Genomic DNA, 21372 nt, shown 5'->3' on the forward strand with positions numbered 1-21372 from the left:
GAAGTGATTGAAAGCTTTCCTCTGTCCCATAATGGTGGAGAAACAAATAAATGTTGGCTTGCTCTTCTGGTGCTACTTAGGTTTGTCAGAAACAATAAAGAAAACGAAATGTTAAAAAAACCCTAAATAACTTAATTAGTAAAAAGTTCAGAGATTTCTATGTTCAATAATATTTACAGTAGTTACGATATTATCGGTAGTACAGACAGCACCAGACTCAGATTTAAAGGTATGAAAAAGATCAGCAATCTGGATTACTTTTGCATAAAACAGTTGTATTTAGAAGACCCATGCTTTATTTATTTATTCTTTCTGCCATGATTAAAGCAGCTTATACATACAGGTAAGGTGTCTGTTTTATTATTTTACTTAGGAGATAAGTTTGAAGTAACCTGTAGCCTTTTTTAACTTTGCTTGTAAAGAAACTGGCCGTGGAGTCTCCTTGTTATGACTTATATTGTTATTCATAGACTGTACTGTGATTTGTGAAACAGTAAGAATGAATTATTTTAAAACTAACTTAACTTTCATTTCAAAATAGAGATTCATGTTAGTATTTCAAATCCTAGGTCAGCTACAAGCAATCAAACTGCTGTGTCAGTTCTACAGTACAGTTGTTCCTGATGAGGCTCAGTGTGTCATCTACAATGAATATCAACTATCTTTAGCTAGAAAGATGTCCAACAAAGTTCTGGAGGGACAAATTTTGGAAACCATTAGTCAGCTGTATTTGTCTTTAGGAACAGAAAGGTAAGACACGCTGAATGACTCCACTTTTATTCTGATTGTAACTGTCCTGCCATGCTAAAGGATCTCAGTTTGTGCAACAGCAGAATATGACTGATTCTGTTTTCTCTCTGCTTTGCCAACATGCTTCATCAGAATTGAAGGGTCCTGTGCTAATGGAGACTACTTTTGTCTTCAAGCAGCAATCATCTTTCAAGGGAGACAAGATGTTCAGGAGCGATTAGCACCACTTCAAGAGCCAAATTATTTTTTTAAAATATATGTAAATATGTCTTAAGAAGTATTATATGTTACGCAAGTCTTGACAACTGCTATAGCTCTAGGATTATTGCTGGCAGGTGACTTGTTTGCAATTATTTTATATTTTTTTAAACAAAATTTTCTATTGGAAACCAAATGACAGATCAGACATCAAATTGTCTCTATGTAAATTTCCCTCCTTGAGGAAATGTCATTTTTCAACATTTGCATATAGGCTTTGTGCTTATGTAAAACTGCATAGTGTTAGTTTCCAGCAATTTCTTATTTTCAGACTATCAATTTTTTGTTTTGCTTTATTGAAAAAACAGACTGCACAAGTCAATTTATAGTAACTAACAGGTGCTGGGGAAACTTACAGGTTTCGCTAGACAACTTAAAAAGTTCTTTTTAAGGCAGCTTTGAATATTTTCTTACTGCATGTCACTTCTGGGAGTCACTTTAGATTCAGGTATTTTCAAGCATCCTTCAGTAAGGATGGAAACAATATCCTCAATTGTGGAAAGAGAGTAGATGCTTATTTTAACTTTTAAGGAGCTGAAGTCCCAGCATCTAGCTTCCTAGTATGTCACCTAATTTATTTTGCTTTGTTCACTGCTGTTTAATGACATAGTTGATGAACATCCTTTGGAGAGGCTGAAGACAAAGGAGTTACGTAATATTTTTAACTTTTTGGATTTTGCAGAAGGATTTCACTAGTTGGAGAAGCTGTGGCTCTGTGTGCACGTAGTACACAGAATTTACATGTCCCAGGAGCCTGGCTCCCAGATGTTGGCTGTGTAACCTTAGCAGACTACTGGCTAATAGCACATACTCAATATGGTATTAGACCATAGTATCACAGTGTTCTTTGAGTTAATAGCCCTGAGTAATGATATGTGTCTATGATGAAGTAATGAAAACAGCGATGTCCTTGGTGTCACCACTTCCATTGTAAATTACTGTGGCCAGGCCAGCAGATGCAGCCTGACCTGTTCCAGCTGCTGTGCTGGGTTATGAATTGTTATATGCTTCTGCCTGCTGCAAAAGCAAAAAATCTGTAGGAGGGATGGAAGTAGCATTCAGTAATTGGGCTGAGCTGAACTATTTCGCCTACCTTGCCTTTCCTCATGTTAACATCTTGTTAGCAGAGAGAGGACTGAAATGTCAGGCTTATTCTGTGGATCTTTACTTCCTTTCATGAGTACAAAAGGAGGGACAGATCTCTTCAATTTCTGTAAGAATCAGAAAGTGGTAAAAACTTCTTTTTCTCTCAGATGAGATACTTTATTATAGAGACAGAACTGAAATCTTGATAGAGTGAAATATGTGGGAGCACATTACTTTTACATTTGCTTTGGATCTCTTTGGAGGTCTAAGCAGGGTGTTCTAAAAATGCAGTGTAAGGATTCACCGTAACTGCAGTTCATATGACATATCAACGTTTGGGCCTTCTGCTTGGAGGAAAATGCATCAGGTCAAAGTAATGGGAGTCTAACACAAGACAGAGAAAGACAAACCAAGTCTGGGGCTTCTGTGTCTGGTATAATGCAGCATAAACTCAATCAATCTGACAGGTCTTTCCAATGAAGAGTATGACTGCACTTCTGAAAGCACAGTACCCTTACACTTAAAGTAGATTGGATTGCCCAATGATAATTTAGGTGCTTCTAGAACTAGTTATGTCGTGTCCTGTTCTCTTCCCCCCTCCCCTTGCCCCACCCCAAGTTTTTCTACAACTGCTGATTAGTCTGCTCTAGTTTCTCAGATTCCTAGGTGATCTTAGAAAAAAAAAATACCTACAGATGCTATTCCTTTCTGAGATTTCTAGGGAAAAGCCATAAATGATAGAAGAGCTAAAGATGAGGAAAGAGTTTTTACACCTGTTGCTACCTTGAGGCAGGGGAAGGACACATTAAACTTAACTATCCTGAAATAATATAATGTGATAACAATCTAACAGGAAACTCAGATTGAACAAAAAAAGGAAGAAGGCAGCTGACTTTGCTAGCTACTAGTGTAATACAGCTGTGGAAATTATAATTGTGCTTTGAATAGGAGAAACAGATTGTCTTTTTACGTTAACATAAAGCTTTTCTGACTATGAAGAAAACAATTTGTAATTCTGAAGAAACTCTGTGATTAGCAGTTTTCCTTGTTTCAGGGCTTACAGGTCAGCTCTGGAATATACCAAAAGAAGCCTTGGAATATTTATAGATCTCCAGAAAAAAGAGAAAGAGGCATATGCTTGGCTACGGGCAGGAAAGATATATTATTTTCTGAGGCAGAATGAGCTTGTGGATCTTTATATTCAGGTATGTCGTCAACACTTACAGGCACGCACATGTTGTCAACATGGTGCAGGTGGCTTGGTAAGAGAGTAAGTAGAAGTAATTCAATAGAACAATCCCAGAGATTTTGCTAACTGATGTTCTGAACATACAGTAACACCACTTAATGTAATGCTTAACAGTCAAAAGTCTCAGCATTTTCCGTTGGTGCTCCATTTTCATCTGTTGCTTGACTCTGGAAAGATTTTGGGCAGCAACCTTTTTTTAGTGCCTGCTCTGTTTTATTCTGTGTATTTCTTCATCATCGTCTACCAATTCTACAGCACCACAGCAATCAAACCACATATGCATGCTATACGCTGGTGGATAACACATAACAATCTTAGCATGCTGGCTTGTGGGCCAGATCCCCAGGAAAACAACGTAGCTTCTTCAGGAAGCATTTCCAAAGCACCTAAAGCTTTCCTTCTGTGCCTGTGATAGCATGGCACAGAGCCAGGTCAAGCTGCTGCTGGCTTTGCAACACTGACACCAGAGGCATGTGGCTTGCACACCTCAGACCCCCTGCAACTAGCTAGGACCTGCTGCAGCTTCTACTGCTGTGCTAACACAGATTGAAAGATGACCTGTGGTGGGGATCTAGCTCTTGCTGCTGCTGCAACTGGATGATCTGGAGTGTTTTCAGAGCTGCACTGCAGCCCAGATAACTGTCATCTATATGGTTCCTAGGCATTCACTGAAGTATTTGGGAAATTTGTTTCTTGGTTTTGTAAAGGAGTTAAAAATACTTCTTTACCATTATAAGGGAGAGTGCTGCCTTGAAGGGCAGGATATATGCAGAACCTAATATAGTAAGATCTGAGTCTTGGCTGGTATATGACTGGTACCAACATATAACATCTAAATAAAATAATCAGACACCTGTTTAAGACATTTTTAAAAAAATCTACAAAGCAGGAAAACATAGGAAACAAGTTCATATTTAGAATGTACTGACACACAATATATGGGGCTGCTTTGATTGATTTTTGTCTCAGTTATATTACATTTTTGAATACTTACCAGCAAAATGGAATAAATGTGTTTACAAGAAGGGACTGTGCTATATGCCTGTTATTTCTTTTTCTTTTACTAAATCATTTTAGCTGATACCCCCAAGTCAGTCACCTGGTGGTACAAAAGCCAAATTAGCAAGTGGGATGATTTTCTCTGCTTTATTTCCACCAAAACAAAGAATAGGCCAGGGACACGCATATGTATTCTATACTGTGCATCTATAGAACTTAGTATTTAGAGCAGGGAGTCAGTGCCTGTCCATGAGGAAAGTCTCAAAGCAGGAATCTGCCCACTAAAAGGTTGACCACTGTGCCAGTAATTTGTGGAAGTCATCATATCTTAACTTGCATGTAAAACAACATTGCTACAATATGATGCAATGGAGTCCTTAGGTGCCTGAAGCCAAAATAGGTGGAAAAGGTTCACTGCTTTTGTGCTTAAGTCGAGAGATGGACTTGTATTAATTGAATGCAATTTGAAAACTAAATATCATAAAGCCAACGCAAGATTCTCGATCTTGCTTTGTGTAAAAAGTCCCCTTTCTCATTACTACTTATCCTATCAATAACTGAGTATCCTGTATTCTTGCTTTGGGGAGGATGCATGCTGCCTCTCATGAAATCCTTTTTTCTAACATGGGCTGTATTTTTTTTTTTTCAGAAGAACAGGATAGCGGAGCTGTATTTATTTACAGAATTCACAGGCTTTTAAGTCTGCACTGTTAGTAATATCTAACTTGCAATTGGAATTTATTTCTATGATGTTTGCTCTAATTCAAATTTAACATAGCAGGTATCAAATACGCTGTGTTTTTAGGGTGCCATGTACTGACAAAGGTAGCAGGATATTACTGCTAGAAAAAGGGAGAACTGTAATACTATGTGTGCCCAGGTTGTTACTTCTTTGGTAGCTGCCACTGGCTTGCTCGAAAAGAGGGTACCAAAAAACAGAGCATGGGCCCATCAACTACAGCCTTTCCCATCTTATAATGATAAGAGAGGCCTTAATAAGATGATTTTTTTTTCAATTGCTAATGCTTATGATTTTTTTTTTTTACCAAGAAGTAACCAAGATTTATATTCTTTCTTTCCCCGTTCCTTCTGTTCTTTTCAGGTTGCTCAGGATGCTGCTCTTTACACAGGAGATCCAAAGTTAGGAATGGAATTGTTTGAAGCTGCCGGAGACATATTTTTCAATGGTACTTGGGAAAAGGAGAAAGCAGTGACTTTCTACAGGGTTTGTGCAGTTTTTCTACTTCATTGATAGTTATGTACCTTCTTACTGTAGCAGGTATTCTACAAATGCTGAACCAAAAGGTGAACCTCTCAGCAGTTTATAACCTATTGGAGCTGAGTACTTTATCATGGTGTTAGGAGTTGAAACAGTTGTATCTATTGTGTGTAAGATATGTTATAAGCAAGGTGCAAAAAGAAACCTGAAATTGCTTGACATGACATGAATGGAAACCTGTCAATGTGCGTGTTGGGGTTCAGCCTAAGATGGTGTTTTGCATTTCAGGACAGGGCTCTTCCACTTGCCGTTCAGACTGGGAACAAAACCACTGAACTCAGATTATGCAATAAACTGGTGGAACTTCTGGTGAATCTGAAAATTTATGAGGAAAGCCTGGAATATGCAAAAGCATCTCTCATGCTCAGTGTAAAATTAGGTAAGACCAACCTGAATTAAAGTAGAATATGACTGATTTTTAAATACAGCAGAAGTCTAAAAAGTTGTCTTCCTTTGAGTTCAGTCAGATTTCTTGTCAGGGTTTCATAGCAATACTGTCATTGCTATTTTTGCCTCTGTTCAAGAATGAACAAGTTTATTACTGCCTCTTCTAACTCCAAGTTCATATGGAAAAACCTTTGGTAGACCACAGAATTAAACTTGGAATTCCAAGTCCAAACTGAGTGTGCTTCTAATAACTCAGATGTAATACTGATGAGTACTATTGTCCCAAGAGGCTTTTGAGTGTCATACTTTCAGATTTGCTCATAGCCTTGCTAGTGAATAGACCTAGGATGAAGTAATCAAAAATGAGAGAGATGGTTTAAAAAATGACTATTCTTTGAGTTTGGGAGCTGTTCAGCTGATTGGGAACCATCTCACCCCTCCATACAACCACAGACAGGTCACTGATCAGTCTGAAAATCATTTTTTGTCATAACTTTTGATGTAAAGTATGTACTGGCAAGGGAGTCTTTAATCCCATTAGCTTTCTTTTTTTCATTACTTTCATAATAATTTATGGTCTTTGTAACTAGTGAAGGGTATATATCTATATATGAGAGACAAATGTAGTTATTTCTTAAAATCCCAGACACCCTGAAAACCTATGGCAGGAAATCCAGGAATTCTATGGGATTTTTCTTTAAGGGCAGGTTTTGGCCATGTATCTCTTTAGCAAAATTAGTTTTATTCAACAAAAGTTCAGCAAATACCATATAGAAAAATAAAATCAAAAAAATAGTATAGATGTATTCTGATTTGAGACAATTTGCCTATTTTGTCTCTTTGGTTTTATCCTGACATATATTATCTCATTAGGAAATCAGCTAAATGAACGAATAGCTTATCATCGGCTGGCTGCCATCCATCATCATTTGGGTCACTGTGAACTAGCTGAACACTTTTATTTAAAGGCCTTGTCCCTTTGTTCCTCTCCTCTGGAGTTTGAGGAGGAAACACTGTATTACGTCAAGGTGTACTTGATCTTAGGAGACATTATATTCTATGACCTTAAGGTAAGAAATACTAAAAATGACTGCAGAAAATAATTACACAGAGTAATGTTTCATAACATCAGGTTTTACCACATCTTGGGTTTACGCATTTAGAACGTAAATAATAAAGTAGGAAGTTCAGAATCTACAATATTCTCATTTGATACCTAATAAACTGAGCTTGCATGTTCTTTTCCACCAGTTATACTACAGAGGATACTATCTTTGTGTCTCTTATTTCAGGATCCCTTTGATGCAGCAGGCTATTACCATTTGGCACTTGCTGCTGCCATGGACCTGGGCAATAAAAAAGCTCAACTGAAGATTTACACAAGACTTGCAATAATCTACCATAACTTCCTTGTGGATCGGGAAATGTCTCTCTTTTTCTATCAAAAGGCAAGAGCCTTTGCAACAGAGCTGAAGATTAGGAGGATAAATCTAGCTCCTGATCAGTGTTATAAGAGTCCATAAGTATATTTGGCAAATGCAGTCTAACAATTATATAAGTATCTAGGAAAATACTGCACTGGCTTTGTAGGAGGATGCAGAATGCATTCATGTCTCCTTATGCATGTGCTGTAAGCCAGAGCTCAGCATCCCAGACTAAATTACCGGTTTGTATGACCATGAAAAACATTTTATTTTCTCCAATATATACAGTCTTGATCAGCCTATGAACTAAACCCAAATCCCAACAGTCTTTATTTAAACTATTTTTTTCTTTGCTATCTGTTTCTGCCTAGCTGGATACTGGAAAATCATCAATGCATAGATGCAATGAAAAACATTTAATGAAGTGTTTTAGAGGAAATAACATTCCATATGAATTGTGGCTTTCTTTGCATGAACTAGCTCTTGCATAACCTAGCCCTACTACGTTCATGACATCAAGTAAATACATTTGCACAAGCACATTAGGTGGGGTATTCAAGAACTGGTTTGATCCAGTTCCCCAGACATCACCCCTAGCTTCCTATCAGATTAATCTACTGCAGCACCTACAGCCAGTAGTAAAGATTTATCTTCTAATCCCTGAAAATACTTCTGTACATGTTGTAATAACTAACTGGTTTCCAAAACTGAAGTCTCTAGTAACATGTAAGCTGTAACTTTGTGCATTTCAGTGGTCATGTGAAGTCCCTCTTTCCAAAGACAAATTATCTGTTTTTAACTGACTCTTTTCAGAACTGTCAGTTCTCTGCAATAATTTTACAGCATTTCCTACTGTCTTGCATGTAACTACATTATGTTCAGAAAAATGTACTACTTTAGTTGCGAAAATTCTAAATTGTTGATTTTGGTAGTTCTAAATCTTTGTGCCTCTAAACACTTTCATACTAAAGCTATGGTGGAAATGACATATTAGATCATGCTGTATATTTTGAGAAGAAATGCCAATGTCTGTAAAAAAGTCTGATAATATTGTGATTAAATAATCAGATACATTTTGAAATTATGCCTTTTCATTTTCTGTAAGAACTTCATGCAGAAACTGCTTATTTTTTTTAAGAGACATTACAAAGAATGGAAATAGGGAAGAGTCTTTGGAAGATGCGCACACAGTGTCAGAAATCAGCTAGAAGCTGTTTGCTACATATTAATTTTATTTGCTTAAACTGCCAAACCTGGGGAAAGGTGCAAAAACCAAACTTTTTTCTGGTCTGTGTATATATGTAATCTCATTGCTTTGGTTCTTTGTCTAAGAATCTTTTTTTTTTTTTTTTTTTTTTTCCCCTCTAAAATCTGTCATTCACAGCACATTTTGAACACTTTCCATATTTATACTCGGGTATCTGACATCTGTCATCTTTTTGACCTTGTGAATTCTTCATTAGCTTTTTACCTTCCCTACAGGAAGAGAGGATAGTTATCTATCATCAAGATAGACTGACACTTAGGATGCTCTCCAGGGAGGTGGGAAGTAAATCTTCCTCTGTGTGTTGTAAGCACTGGTCTATATAACAGATAGTTGCCACTATCATGATAATCGTGACCTCTCAATTACCGTGAAGAGATTTGACTTTAGGTAGACAAGGTAACTTCACAGTCCTGTACTTGGCTCAAAGGTCCAGAAAGTGAAGTGAGGCTTCAGCCCTATGCCTTCGAGCTTAAACAAGTCTTATTTTATATTTCTAGAAGGCTCCTTACACAGTAAGCTTTGCTTTTTTGTTTTCTCTTAATGGTGTAAAGAGAACTTATGCGTGTTCAATTTCATGCTGAGGATTACATAGGTAAAAATAATGAACATGATAGTGCCTTGCTTGTAAATATGCAGCATTATTAAATATATCTTGGCACTTTGCTTTTAAAAAATGAAGTTTTATGTTGGTTAGTGAATCAGACTTCTAATGCCTTGATTGTAGAAATGTGTGTACTGCTCAAAGCAATTCCGCAGACAATTTTGGGTTGTGTTTGTTTGGTTTTGGACACTCACAATCAGACTGTAACTAAGCATTAAAGTTGAAAGTTTCACTGTTCAGGTGTCTTAGGAATCTACTTTGAAGACTCAGATTCAGATTGGTGTCGTATTGCCCCCCCTAGTATGGGAAATCAATAATTCCGTATCCTCTTCCTTATTTTGATCAAAAAACTCAACATAAGTCCTGCACGATCTCTGCAGAGCTGGGAAATTTGTAGATGTTGCTCTCTGTTCATTAACTTGCTTTTCAGTGCTTGGCAGTCTATTTTTCCATCTCATTTGGCTTTCAGACTAGATAAATTTATAACCTCTCTCTGGTTCTGATTGCTGTAATCGCAGGCAGCCTCTTTGTACTCTGGTAAGGGAAGCTGCAGTTCCTAATCTGGAATTCAATTCTGCTGATAAGACCTATCTTTTTTTCTTGTATTGCTACTTCATCTTGTTGCCTTGATTCCACATAATTTTTGCTTTCATAGCAATCCAGTTCCTTATGATTAATTCATCCATTAATGTTAAATTGTGCTTGGACAACATATAACACACTAAATTTCTTGGCCATTCCCTTCAAGCTAGTTGAACAGCATACAAAAATGTATCCAGCTTTTGAAAAAGCAGTACCTGACTTCCCTCCTTGCTCTGATGGCACAGGAATTGTTTCCCTACTTAGTGCAAGTCATAGGCATAGGATTTCAAAGAACTGTATTCCTATTGGATATATAAATGGCATTTTAGGTTTTTAAAACGTGTTTAAAAAAATCCATTAGACTTTTAAACATATATTTTTCTCCAGGAAGCACAACATCATTTTACATTGAATTTATCACAGAATTGTAATTGAACAGCAAAGTTGGAATTTACACATTCTGGGAGGAACTAAATATGAGCTAAAGGAATTTACTGTCAAGATCTGTTCCCTTCGATCAGGAGTAGTAGGATTCATCTTCCCTCCAGCAAGCACCTGTTAGATGGCTCTACTCTCTTTAACATCGGAGAATGGTCAACTCTCTACAATGTAGAATTTTATAGGTGGGTGACATGAATCTTACCTTGTGTGCTTCCTGATTGAAGTCTTTATAAATGGAAGCTTGTTTATTTGAGATATAAATGTCTTGTTTTCACATAGCTGTTATGTAAATAATAAATTTTGGCTAGGTAACTGGCAGAACATTCTTCTAGTTCAATGAAGCAAAAAGGTAGAACAGCATGGAGTCTAGATGCCTTGTAGATAGGGTATAAAAAGCATAAATCTGCAGGGTCTGTTTGTTAGAAAAGACAGAGTGTGGGATGTTTGAATGATAAATAAAAAAGACATAGGAAGCATATGTAGATTCAGAGCTTCTACCTAGAACTAGTTGTGTAGCTAGTCAGTAGCAAAAGTTTGATACTCTTAATGAGCCAGAGAAAAAAAAGCCCTGCTGAGCTGTTAAGAGTTCTGCAGGCACGGACACTGTAGGTATTTCTGTTTGATTTGAAATAACAAGGTTCTACTTCCAGGAAGGTATGAACTGGTGCCTGTAAACAGCTACATATCTAGAACCTTGTCAGATACAGTGCCAGACATTTGTGGTGTATTCTTATGCAGGAATGATATACGTTGCCAAGTGACACTCCTTTATTTTTAAAATGGGATTACAGAGAAGGGAATGGTAGTGATGCTATCATGGTGTGGAATACTTAATTTCTTGAGTGACTTCAACCCTCATGCTCTTCTCCAACTGTAGAAGCTCACATTTCTGAAGAGGAAAATACAGAATAACCTACTCAGTAGGCTAGGGGCCTGTCTGTCTCTCCTGGTCAGATAAAAAGACATGCCCAACACTGCATACTCTCTGGGTGTCTGTAAAAGAGAGTGTACCCCTTTCCTCTTGTGGTTAAGGCATTCAATTTAGAGTAAAGGGAGGCTGAGCTTCATCACCTATGCTCTGAAAGACATGCATTAAGCATCTCTTCATAAAATTGTCTTTGGAGTGGAAACTGGCACACAAGATTCCTGGTCGTTGGGTATCCATTAGTCTTGGTTTTTGCTAGAGTAAGAGCTCCACTGCTTTCTCATGTCCCCATTTTTGCAGCTTTGGCCTCCTCAGAGAAGTTAAGCCTGCTTCATGCAGGGTTTTTTCAGGGTGTAATCCATTCGGTTTTAACACTTCATTTTTTTGCAGGATCACCAAGCTATAGAGTTTGCCAGTCGAGAAAGCCTTTAGCCACGTGGTGGCACTCTCTAGCTTTACATCAGTGGCCTCCAGTCCAGAAGGTTCGGAAAGGGATTCAGAAAACTGAGAAAGTAACACGTTGTTCCTCCATCACCCTTCCTTTCCAACTAAAATCTAATATCTCTTTAAAAACCAACAAACCAACCAAAAAAAAAAAAGAACCCTGAAACCCCACCCATAAAACCCCCTTAAAACTGATGCCTTCAAAAATGATGACCTAAAGCCTAGCTAGGTCTTCAAGTCCCTTTTCCAGGACAAGTGAAAAGACAGATCTTCCCGAGACAAGCATCTGTGTGCTCCGTTGCAAAGGAAATCTGCTCCAAGAAAGCAATGGAGCACTTGCAGGGAGCAGGAGGAAGAGTTGAAATAATAATTCTAAGCTAATTTTAAATGCTTGAAGTTCTGTTCACAGACAACCTGGAGAAAGTTCACTGCTTTGATGTAGTACACAGCTTTATTTGGTAACAAGAAAAGTGGAGTGTAAATACAGAACACTGTGGCAGAGAAGAAACGTAGTAAACGAGGTTAGAGGCAGGCATGTGCTGAAAAATATTGGTGCTAGTTTAAAATGGTCAACTCTTGACAGCTACTTGTTTTGTCAAGAGAAATTCCATATGAATTCCTTTGTATGAGCCTGCTGCTATAGTATTCTATGCAGTGATGTTAAAAATAAACTACGGAACAAAGTGCTTTTTCTGAAAATATACCAATGAGATTAGCAGAGTTACTAGCTGTTTTCTCACTTAATATAAATTGCCTGCCTGGTTTTATTGCCTGCTGAAGTGTTAAGGAGATGTTCCTCTAAATATTTTGCTTCTAATGCTTTTCTGCCTTCATTTTGCCATTTCAGATAATGAAGGGAAGAAAAAAGATGTTTAATTTCCCAAAATGTTTATCTCTATCTGGCACTTCAATCACTGAGTGGCAGGCTAAGTTGCCATAACAGTGCACTGACATACTAAACGGATTGTATCTTTCCATGAAAAGGCAAACGAAACAAGATTATTCTGACGTACAGTATCATAAAACTTATATGCCATTTAGATGCTGAATTACTTTAGAGAGTAATTTTGCTGGGAAACTTGAAAATTTTCAGCAGGTGTTTTTCCTGATGTAGCAGATGTACAAAATCTGCTCAAAGTACCCTTTCTTTGCCAACAGAAAGGGAAATTCTGTCAACAGAAGGGAATTTCACCATTGCACGGAAAATATTTAAATTTTTGGAAGTTAGAATGGGTATGATAAATGGAGCATTTTTGCTTTTCTAAAAATAACACAGGTTCTTTCCAAATGTTTCCTGAAGTATATCTAACACCACTGGCTGGTGTTAAGATACTTGTGCTCTGTCAGTCAAGTTATAAACTGGGGGAGAGAGAAACTTCTCAGGAGCCAATCCATTCCCAAACTGGGGAAAGACTTTATCAAGAATTATGGACCATTATTCACCAGCTCATAATTTGCTTGAAGTGCAGATACATTTCTAGATGCCTGCCTTTTCTAACTAACATATGCCATAGTCATGTGTCTGAGATGCCACACACCCGTTTCTTTCTCTCCCTTCAGAAGGAGATTTAGCACAGTACCAGTGTAGCTGGGCACTTTTTGCAGTATCAGAAAGCAACAGCATATGGGTATTAGGACATACAAGCAAGAACCGAAGAAATGACTGAAAGTGACCTTGAACCAAAATATTGCTGTCTCTTCTGGAGTTCTTGTACGTTTTGGCCTTTGGTCATGAATAATTGTGTGTATGTGGGTGGGGATGTTAGGAGAATTGGGGGCTTACGTCTAGTGATGTAGTGAACCCCCAAGTTAATTTCTGCATTTTCCCATTATTTCTCTTTAGCAATTCATATCCATTTAATAATGTAAAAAAATTCTAAATACAGTTACGTTGTTGCTGCTCAGTGCCAATGCAGCAAAGTATACATATTTGCTTGAAATTTGAACGTAAATTAATTACTTTTAGTCTATTTTCCTTTTAAGGAGTTATTTTCAGCCTTGAACAACCTATGGTTTACTGAAGCAATTTTATTCTCAATTCAGAATTGAATTACTAAACATGATTGTAAAATGTAGTCAGGATGTTTTTTCTCATGTTTTCAAAGTTGACATTAATACTAACTATGCAAAAGCATCCAAATTATACAGAAACAGGACAGTAAAATAAATACATCCACTCTATCTATGAAACTATTCCCTAGGCACTATTATTTCTAAAATTTTCATTTTTGGCATAATTCTGTACTTATTTCTTTGGTAATTTAAGTGATACGCACTGCAATTTTCTTTAAATCTTGAAGCTTTGTCTCTTATTGCTCAGAAGACTTAGTGAAAATTCATTCAATCTTGTACCAATGAATTGAACTCAAGAGAAAACACTTGTAAATTGCTTACAAAGTAATCTGAAAAGTTTTTCTTTTATGCTCTGCTGTAGGTCTGTCAATTATACACTGTATAAAAGTTCTTTTCTGTTCTTCCTGCATACCAGAGATAACAATAATCTTACATGCAAACTTACAGCTGAGTAAATATGTTGTTCACCATGAAGTAATGATAATTATAGGACTATAATATTACTCTTCCTTTATTTTCTGAGATAGCAGTCATTCTGAAAGTTTCCCATTTTATTTTACTTCTAGATAAATATAGGTTTCTTAAAATCTTGAAAACTTGTAACTACAAGAAGTTTCAAGAAAATCAAGGTGTGTGTCAGCAAGTATCTTAGCCTAATAATCTGTCCTTTACTAACAGGTTTTAATGTTTAATGGACGTGTTTGTTTCTCACATATTTTTTCTCCTTTCAGAGATAAGTGGAATTTTTGGGTGGAATGACTTTGTTAGATTTTGTATTTTTTTTTTTTTTTTTTTTTTTTTTTGTGCATGTCTGTGATTTTCTGGGCCATTGAACAGATGATAACGCTTCCTTATTAAATCAGAGAAAAGTCATCCTTACTGTACCTTTTGCCAATTACATTCACTCTATTGCTTTCCTTTTTTAGATACCATTTTTACTTGGGTTTAGGTCTGCCAGGCTTTTCATCACCCTTGCTGGATCCTGGGTGTCTGCCACATACCAGTTAATGTTGGGAAAAAATCAATCCTATTTCTAAGAATGAGTCTAGAGAAAAGTGAACTAATTGGTCAATGTTTATTTTAAACAAAATTAAGTCTGGTTGCCCGTTCGCTGATTTACCAGCGAAGTGTGGACTTTCTCCTATTAAAAAGTATTCCTGTCATAAGCTTTTAAAAAATTGCAACTTGTGTAGGAAAGATGTTTTGACACATGCTACCAAAATTCTATGCCTATGAGCAAGCTTGAGCTACTTGCAGCTTGTAGGGGTAAGCAGGCTCTGCAATCCGTATGCTTCATGCTGTTACAAGGGTCAAGCAAATGAACCTATGAGACTTCCAGCAGAAAATAAGAGAATAGCTTTGAGAAGTATGAACAAAGCTTATCCTTTGCTGAAAATAAGGAAAAATGGGAGGGGAGCTGCTTTTGAATATACTGCTGCATCACATCCAGTCTCCCATACGCACAGTAATCATATTAGAAGATTCAGAATTTTCTGCTGCTTTTTGTTAAACAGCCCAAACCATGTTTTTTAATTGGCAAGCGGCAGAACTTAAAGCAATGCACTGACTAGGTTTCTCTATGATTTTGGTCTTTGTAATGTGCAAATATCTACAATTTTGCAAGCTGCTTGTTTAGTGCTTCTGAACTTTACTTTAAAATCTATACTTGGATTACCCAAATGTATTTGTTGATCTCTTCTGAACCCTCTTATATTTTTAAATTAATTTGATAAACTAATCCTGTATTAAATACGCTGGATATGGTTTATAACAAGTTAAATCTAATATAAACTTAGGTTGAGCACTTAGAAATTTAGATTGCTGCCTTTGGACCTCTATGTTCACAAGTTCAGGTTTTATTTTACTCAGTTGCTGGACATGAAAATCTGATTTAAACAATAAGCCACATTCTCAGTTTATATAGATCAGCTAAGCTCCATTAAAATAAAGCCCCAGATTTGGGTGAAATTAAGAATTTGAGATTTGGCTAAAGTTCTATATCTAACATGACACTCCCTTGCCACAGGAGATTAAAGCTAAAGTGCTGAGGTCCTGCATAAAGGCCCAAGTTGACTGAATCTCCCTCCCATATGATAACTCCTGAGCAGCTCTGGTGTGTGGCTCTGTTTTCCCGTGTGAGAGTCTGGAGGAGCAGGTTATGTGGGCATGGACAAACTGATGAGAGTTCCTTAGTATTGTGTTTGCACTAAACCATGAGGAGCACTTCTCAGCAGGATGTAGAAGTTTTTTGGCATATTCCTTACACATCCTTTTTCTTGGTTGTCCTCTCAGTGACCTTCCTCTCCCCTTTACTGTTCTACAAAATATTAGAGGTTCTACTGGAAAGAGGGCTGCAGAGTAGGACACATTTTACAGGATTTGGTTTATAAGACCCATTAGAGAGGTCTGATTCTGGAAGAAGGTCACAAGTGTGTGCTCTGAAACAAGTCTCTCACTTTCCTTATAGTTCAAGATCTTATGGAACTTTTTGTCTTCTGAAAAAAAATCTATAATCCTTGTCTGATTCATATTTCTGTAATTAGAGTCCTCTCCTATTCCATAATTCATAAGCCAAGATACAGTCTGCTTTGTTTGCATTTTCATGAGGCTAACACTTGGCTGATTTTATTGGAGTGTGATTTTGACAATTTTTGCTTGGATTCTTCCTTAATTCTTTTGTTATCTTATGCAGAAACTTTGCACAGTTAGTCTATCAGGCTATATGAAGGGTTATCAATGAGAGGATAATTTTATCCTGCATTTAATATTGAACATTAGGAAGACAGGAAATTTTGAAATTGAGCCTTCAGTTCCCCTGAATTAAGGGAAAATATAAAGAAATTTGTAAATGGTTTTTATTTCTTAAAAGCAGTATCAAGGCATATTTTCACACATTCTTTTGTAATTTCGGAAATTTTAATTTAAAGCTGAAAAACAGCTTAATATAAGGGTTCAGATTAAGCAAGCACATATATTATCAATGTCTATCTGTTTAAAATGGTCTTGTGACCATCTAACAGAATATGCATTTGGTGTTTTATTAAAGTAATAATATGTGTGGGATATTCAGCGGTGTTTTCCCAATTGTGGTCAAAGTAGTTTGGAGAATTCAAACATAACAAAAACAGTCTCATGACACTTGGAGATCCTCTTTTTTTTTGTTTGTTTGTTTTTCCATGTCTATCTAATACAGTGTTACTACACTGCTTTTAATGACTTCATTTCTACTCCAGAAAAAATTAAACCTGTGCATTGAACAAGCACAGGAAAGCAATCTTCATTGCATTTTCAGAAGTAGTATAATTTTTTCTCATGGGCTTGATTAGTTATGCCATAGAGACTAAAGAACAAAGCTGTTAAACCCACTCCAGTATTACCAGTAACAGTTTAAGTGAAGAGGCTCAAATGGGTAACTGAAGAATGTGCGTGCCAATAAGATTCAAGCATTCATTAGCTATATTTCTATATGAAGATCTTGGAAAAAGTTTCACAGATTAAAAAAAAGTACAAAATGTGCAAGAAAGGGTACAAAAAATTACAAAAATATGGAAGATTGCTGACCAAGATTTGGTATAATGTCTATGTTCAAGATCTTTTATTTCAGCTCAGAAGTCCTTTGTCTTTGTATTTTTGCAAACGTACAATTCATGTTAAGATTTTAGCCCTATTTTTATTTTGCTTCATGTGATTGCAAAACTTATTTTCATGCAGTAGAAGGAGGATTGGAACACTATAGAAGATATGTGAAAACAAAGATAATTGTTACACCTCATGGAATAAAGCACCAAAGTTACAACCCTTGAGTTCCCCAGGCCTACAGGTTCAGCCAGCTGAGTATAAATCTTGGCCAGCGTCTGAATTTTTACTATCATGTTTAGTTGCTGTAACCCATATTATGGGGTGTGGTGGAATGTCAGTGTTTAAAATCATCCATATCCTGAGGCAATACCTCTGAATAAATGGTGGGAAGCAGAAAAGATCTGAAAATAACCTGATGCTATTTTTTTTCCTTTCAAATGCTCAGTCCACTAAGGGGAGGTGGCTCTTCTTTGCTGGGTGCAGTCAAGTATTACTTTTCATTTGGTCCACACTCTACTGTACATTAAAATCATGTTCATTCTTTAATGCCATCTTTCATGAATAAAAGCAAACTAATAAAAGTCTCTGAAAGAACTCACCATTCAAATAAATCTGTTTCATTATTATAGAGGCTTAAATCTTCCCTTAGAAATAGTTTATGTACTTGTAATTGAACTTCTTAAAATAAAAGATCTTGTTACAAATTTATTTCACACACCCTTTTCCAAAGAACATACAAATTTGGTTCAGTCCCAAGAGCCTACTCTTGGCTGAACTTTTTATTATTATTATAGAGTCTACTAGAAAAGCACAAAGTCTCTGTGGTTTGGATTTGACAACGTTGCAACTCCTAGATTACCATTGTTCTTGCACTTGGTGAAATCTGTAGCGGTAATTTAGATAGCCACCTTTCTTCTGGAGCCTCAAGGCCCTCAGAAGTGGGATTTATTTAATAAAAGACATAATACACACCACTAGTGAGAGACACAGTAGGAAATACCAAGATGATGTTAAACTGTCTTAATGCTCACAGGTCAGAGTTTGCCAGGATAAGTACTTTCATGGGACAGTGGATGAAGATGAAGTAATAAATGCCAGGCTATGTAAAACACTGTCCTATCATACATCGTCTTGTACAAGAACATAACGTAGTAAACGTGATTTACTGAAAATTTGAAAATAAGTTCCTGGGACTTCATACTACCAAAATAGAAAGGATTTCAAACAGCAACCTTCAAATAGATAATTTTGAGCCTGCTTACATATTTTGAAGAAGTCTGGATATCTGTAATTTGCCAATGATGGCAAACAGAAAAGGGCTAAATGCATTTCTGAGTGTAGGATCAGAATTCAAATCGCTTTGAGAAAGGAAACTTGTGTTAAAGACCTGTGTTATGGAGAATAAATGTGGAACGGGAAATAGCTGACAGGGTGACAGAAGAGGATGAAGGATTGTAATGGGTGACAAGTCAGACAAGAATAAACATTTTGGCTGTAGTGCAGGAACAGCAAGCTTCGAATTAGTAGAGGTGTCATGGACAACAGAGAAATTTATTCTCTGTCCAGTGAGATCTTGGATGAAGAACTGTATCCAGTTATAGGCGCAACGCAAGAAAGCTGTTGACAAATTAGAGCACAAAGAGGAACAATGAGACTTATAAGTTTAGAAAATATGAACTTTGAGGAAGGGTTGAAGGAACAATGTTTGTTTAGTCTAGAACAGACTGAGGGCAGATATAATAGTCTTCACATTGTAAAAGCCTTTTATGAAGAAGATAGCTCTTCTCATCTGCAGGGAAAAGGAAAATAAGATTTATATTGTGTATTTTCATAACAGTAGAGTAATGAAGTACCAGGATCTGTAACATAAAGAGAGTCTCCTTTTTAAAAACAAGTTAGAAAAATTTTTAAGTTGTATTTGCTGTCCCTCAGGGCACCAAGGGTGCACTGGATCCCTAGAGATCCTTCTGATTCCTTGCATTTGCTTGCTTTCAGGATTTCATTTGACAAAATAGAACAGCTTAAGCTATGGAGGGATCAAAAGACCTCCATCTGTAAACGTCCCAGAGCCTAGTGAATATAAGCCAAAGGAGATGGTGATTCAGATTCTTTCATGTCTAGCTGTCCGACCTCTAACTAAAAGGGCATTACTTCACTTGGTTGCATTCTGTAGGGACAAACCATGCTTACATCACTGGAGTGAGAGATAGGGGAAACCTGTTTTCTTTCAATTTTGTAAGGTTATAACAGTTTCTTTGGCACTGTCAGTGCTGATGTGTATGTGACCAGTGCCAAAGCTGTAAGCGTACATGAGGTTTAATCAGGCTGAATCTGTTCAGAACAGATTTTGAATGGTGGTTATACCAAAACACTGGATAGATGCTTAGTAAGGAATCCCATATCCTACAGTGACTGAATGGGCTTTGGTATACCCAAGCTAAACAATAAAAAAAAACTTTTTGGAAGATTTAGCTTTTTCATTGTATTATTCTTGTGCTCAGACAAGCTTAGTGCTTGTGAATGGAAGCAGATATGACAGCAAAAGAGACAGACACAATTTCTTTATCTACACAGACACAGCATGAAATACAGTGGCAATGCTGATGCTCAAATGCTTTCTCAGTTTATGGAAGGATACTTTAGTCTTCAGGCTGATGCAGAAACAATTACTTACCAAGACTGATGGTTCTGATACAAGTGCCTGCACACTAGGAAATGAGAGAAGAGTGTAGGCTAAAGAACAGCTGTCGCTGACATCTTGGACTTGAAACTCCTAATTCAGAACAGAAATGTAACATCCATTGCATGTTACTGATCTGTTCAGCAACCCATTTCCACTACTAAAACATTTTTTATAAGCAGAATGGGTTTATATGCATAACTTTATTTCACCTGCATGTAAGACTCCCTAATTTTAACTGAAAAATGCAGCTACTTTCAAAATTTTACAACATTTGTCAGGAAGAATCAGTTTCAATAGTGGGTCAAGGATGACAGAAACTTTTCCAGCATTTTTTCTTGTTATGTGTTTCTACTGGCTTACATCTCCTTTCCATCCATCATCCTCAATGGAAATACTTCAAAGTATTACTGTGTAGGCTAGGCAGATGGATGAATCGGTCAGATATTAGGTGCTTGACACCAAAGCTCCACTCCTCTAAACTCATGCTTATCAGCTGCTTAAAGCAGTCTGAAGTCCATAGACACTTGCAATTTTGGCCACTGTATTCTTTTCCTGTGGTATAACCATAGTTCCCACATCACGAGTGGCTCAAACCTCATATCTAAGTCCCATCAGGATCTGCTAACAAGACATTCCTTTGCTTATTTTGGTTGATGCCTTAATCCAGAAAGTAGCTTTGAACTTGCTTAATAAATCAGTTTTTTAAAAAGAATTAACTGAAAGAGGCTGCTTTCCCTAACCATCAGGGACAGTTAATTTTGGGGAAGAGGTAACAGAAAATAGAGGAAGTTCTATCAGTATGTTCCTAACAGACAAATAAGACTGTGAAATCATACAGAGTCTCTCTGGCTTTGTGGTTTACCATAAACTGATGGGCACTACTACTGAATATCTTCGTACTTATCCTAAGGTCCCAAGTAATCATATGAGGGCTTTGCAGTTCCAAAACTAGGTTCTTATTGGGAAAAAAAAGTTTTCTTTCAGAAGCAGAAGTCACACAGTAAAACAGCAGGGCAATTACCACATGCCTACCTTTGCTGGGTCTCAGCTGTATGAAAAGCACAATGATCCCAGTGTTGTGAACTTCCATTACACATCCAGTAGGCTTTGTTGATTGTCCTACATTGGCCTTTCAGCTGTGGGCACTGTGGTTTGAAGTTGATGAAAACTCTGGCGAACACCCTCAAGACTAAAAGACAACTGCTTTTCAGTGGCTACAGTATTACTGTGAAGTTTACAAAAATATAATCAAGCATTCCATATATCAAATCAATAATATGTGCAACAAATTATCTGTATCACTGCATAACTCTAAAAATCTAAACTAATGAGAGCTTTGTTATGT

At 36.9% G+C, this 21372-nt stretch overlaps 1 protein-coding gene across 8 annotated transcripts in view; it reads left to right on the forward strand.

Annotated features, from left to right (window-relative positions):
- The window catches only part of SH3TC1 (SH3 domain and tetratricopeptide repeats 1), a 60007-nt gene that overhangs the window by 23628 nt on the left and 15007 nt on the right, over positions 1-21372 (forward strand). For 2 of the 8 annotated variants that reach the window (XR_008821835.1, XM_056338637.1), the window contains exons 13-17: positions 570-750; positions 3149-3299; positions 5445-5567; positions 5850-6000; positions 6882-7078. Coding sequence is in view for 4 of the 8 variants with exons in the window: in XM_056338637.1 (XP_056194612.1) it covers positions 570-750; positions 3149-3299; positions 5445-5567; positions 5850-6000; positions 6882-7078 (803 nt within the window). In the remaining 4 variants the exon portion in view is untranslated. Of the gene's footprint in view, positions 1-569; positions 751-3148; positions 3300-5444; positions 5568-5849; positions 6001-6881; positions 7079-7300; positions 8514-10269; positions 17943-21372 lie in introns of those variants that run through there. The other 6 variants (XR_008821838.1, XR_008821836.1, XR_008821837.1 and 3 more) reach the window with 6 other exon arrangements.

This window comes from Falco biarmicus, chromosome 1 (assembly GCF_023638135.1).
Source record: "Falco biarmicus isolate bFalBia1 chromosome 1, bFalBia1.pri, whole genome shotgun sequence".
In the NCBI taxonomy this organism is placed as follows: domain Eukaryota; kingdom Metazoa; phylum Chordata; class Aves; order Falconiformes; family Falconidae; genus Falco; species Falco biarmicus.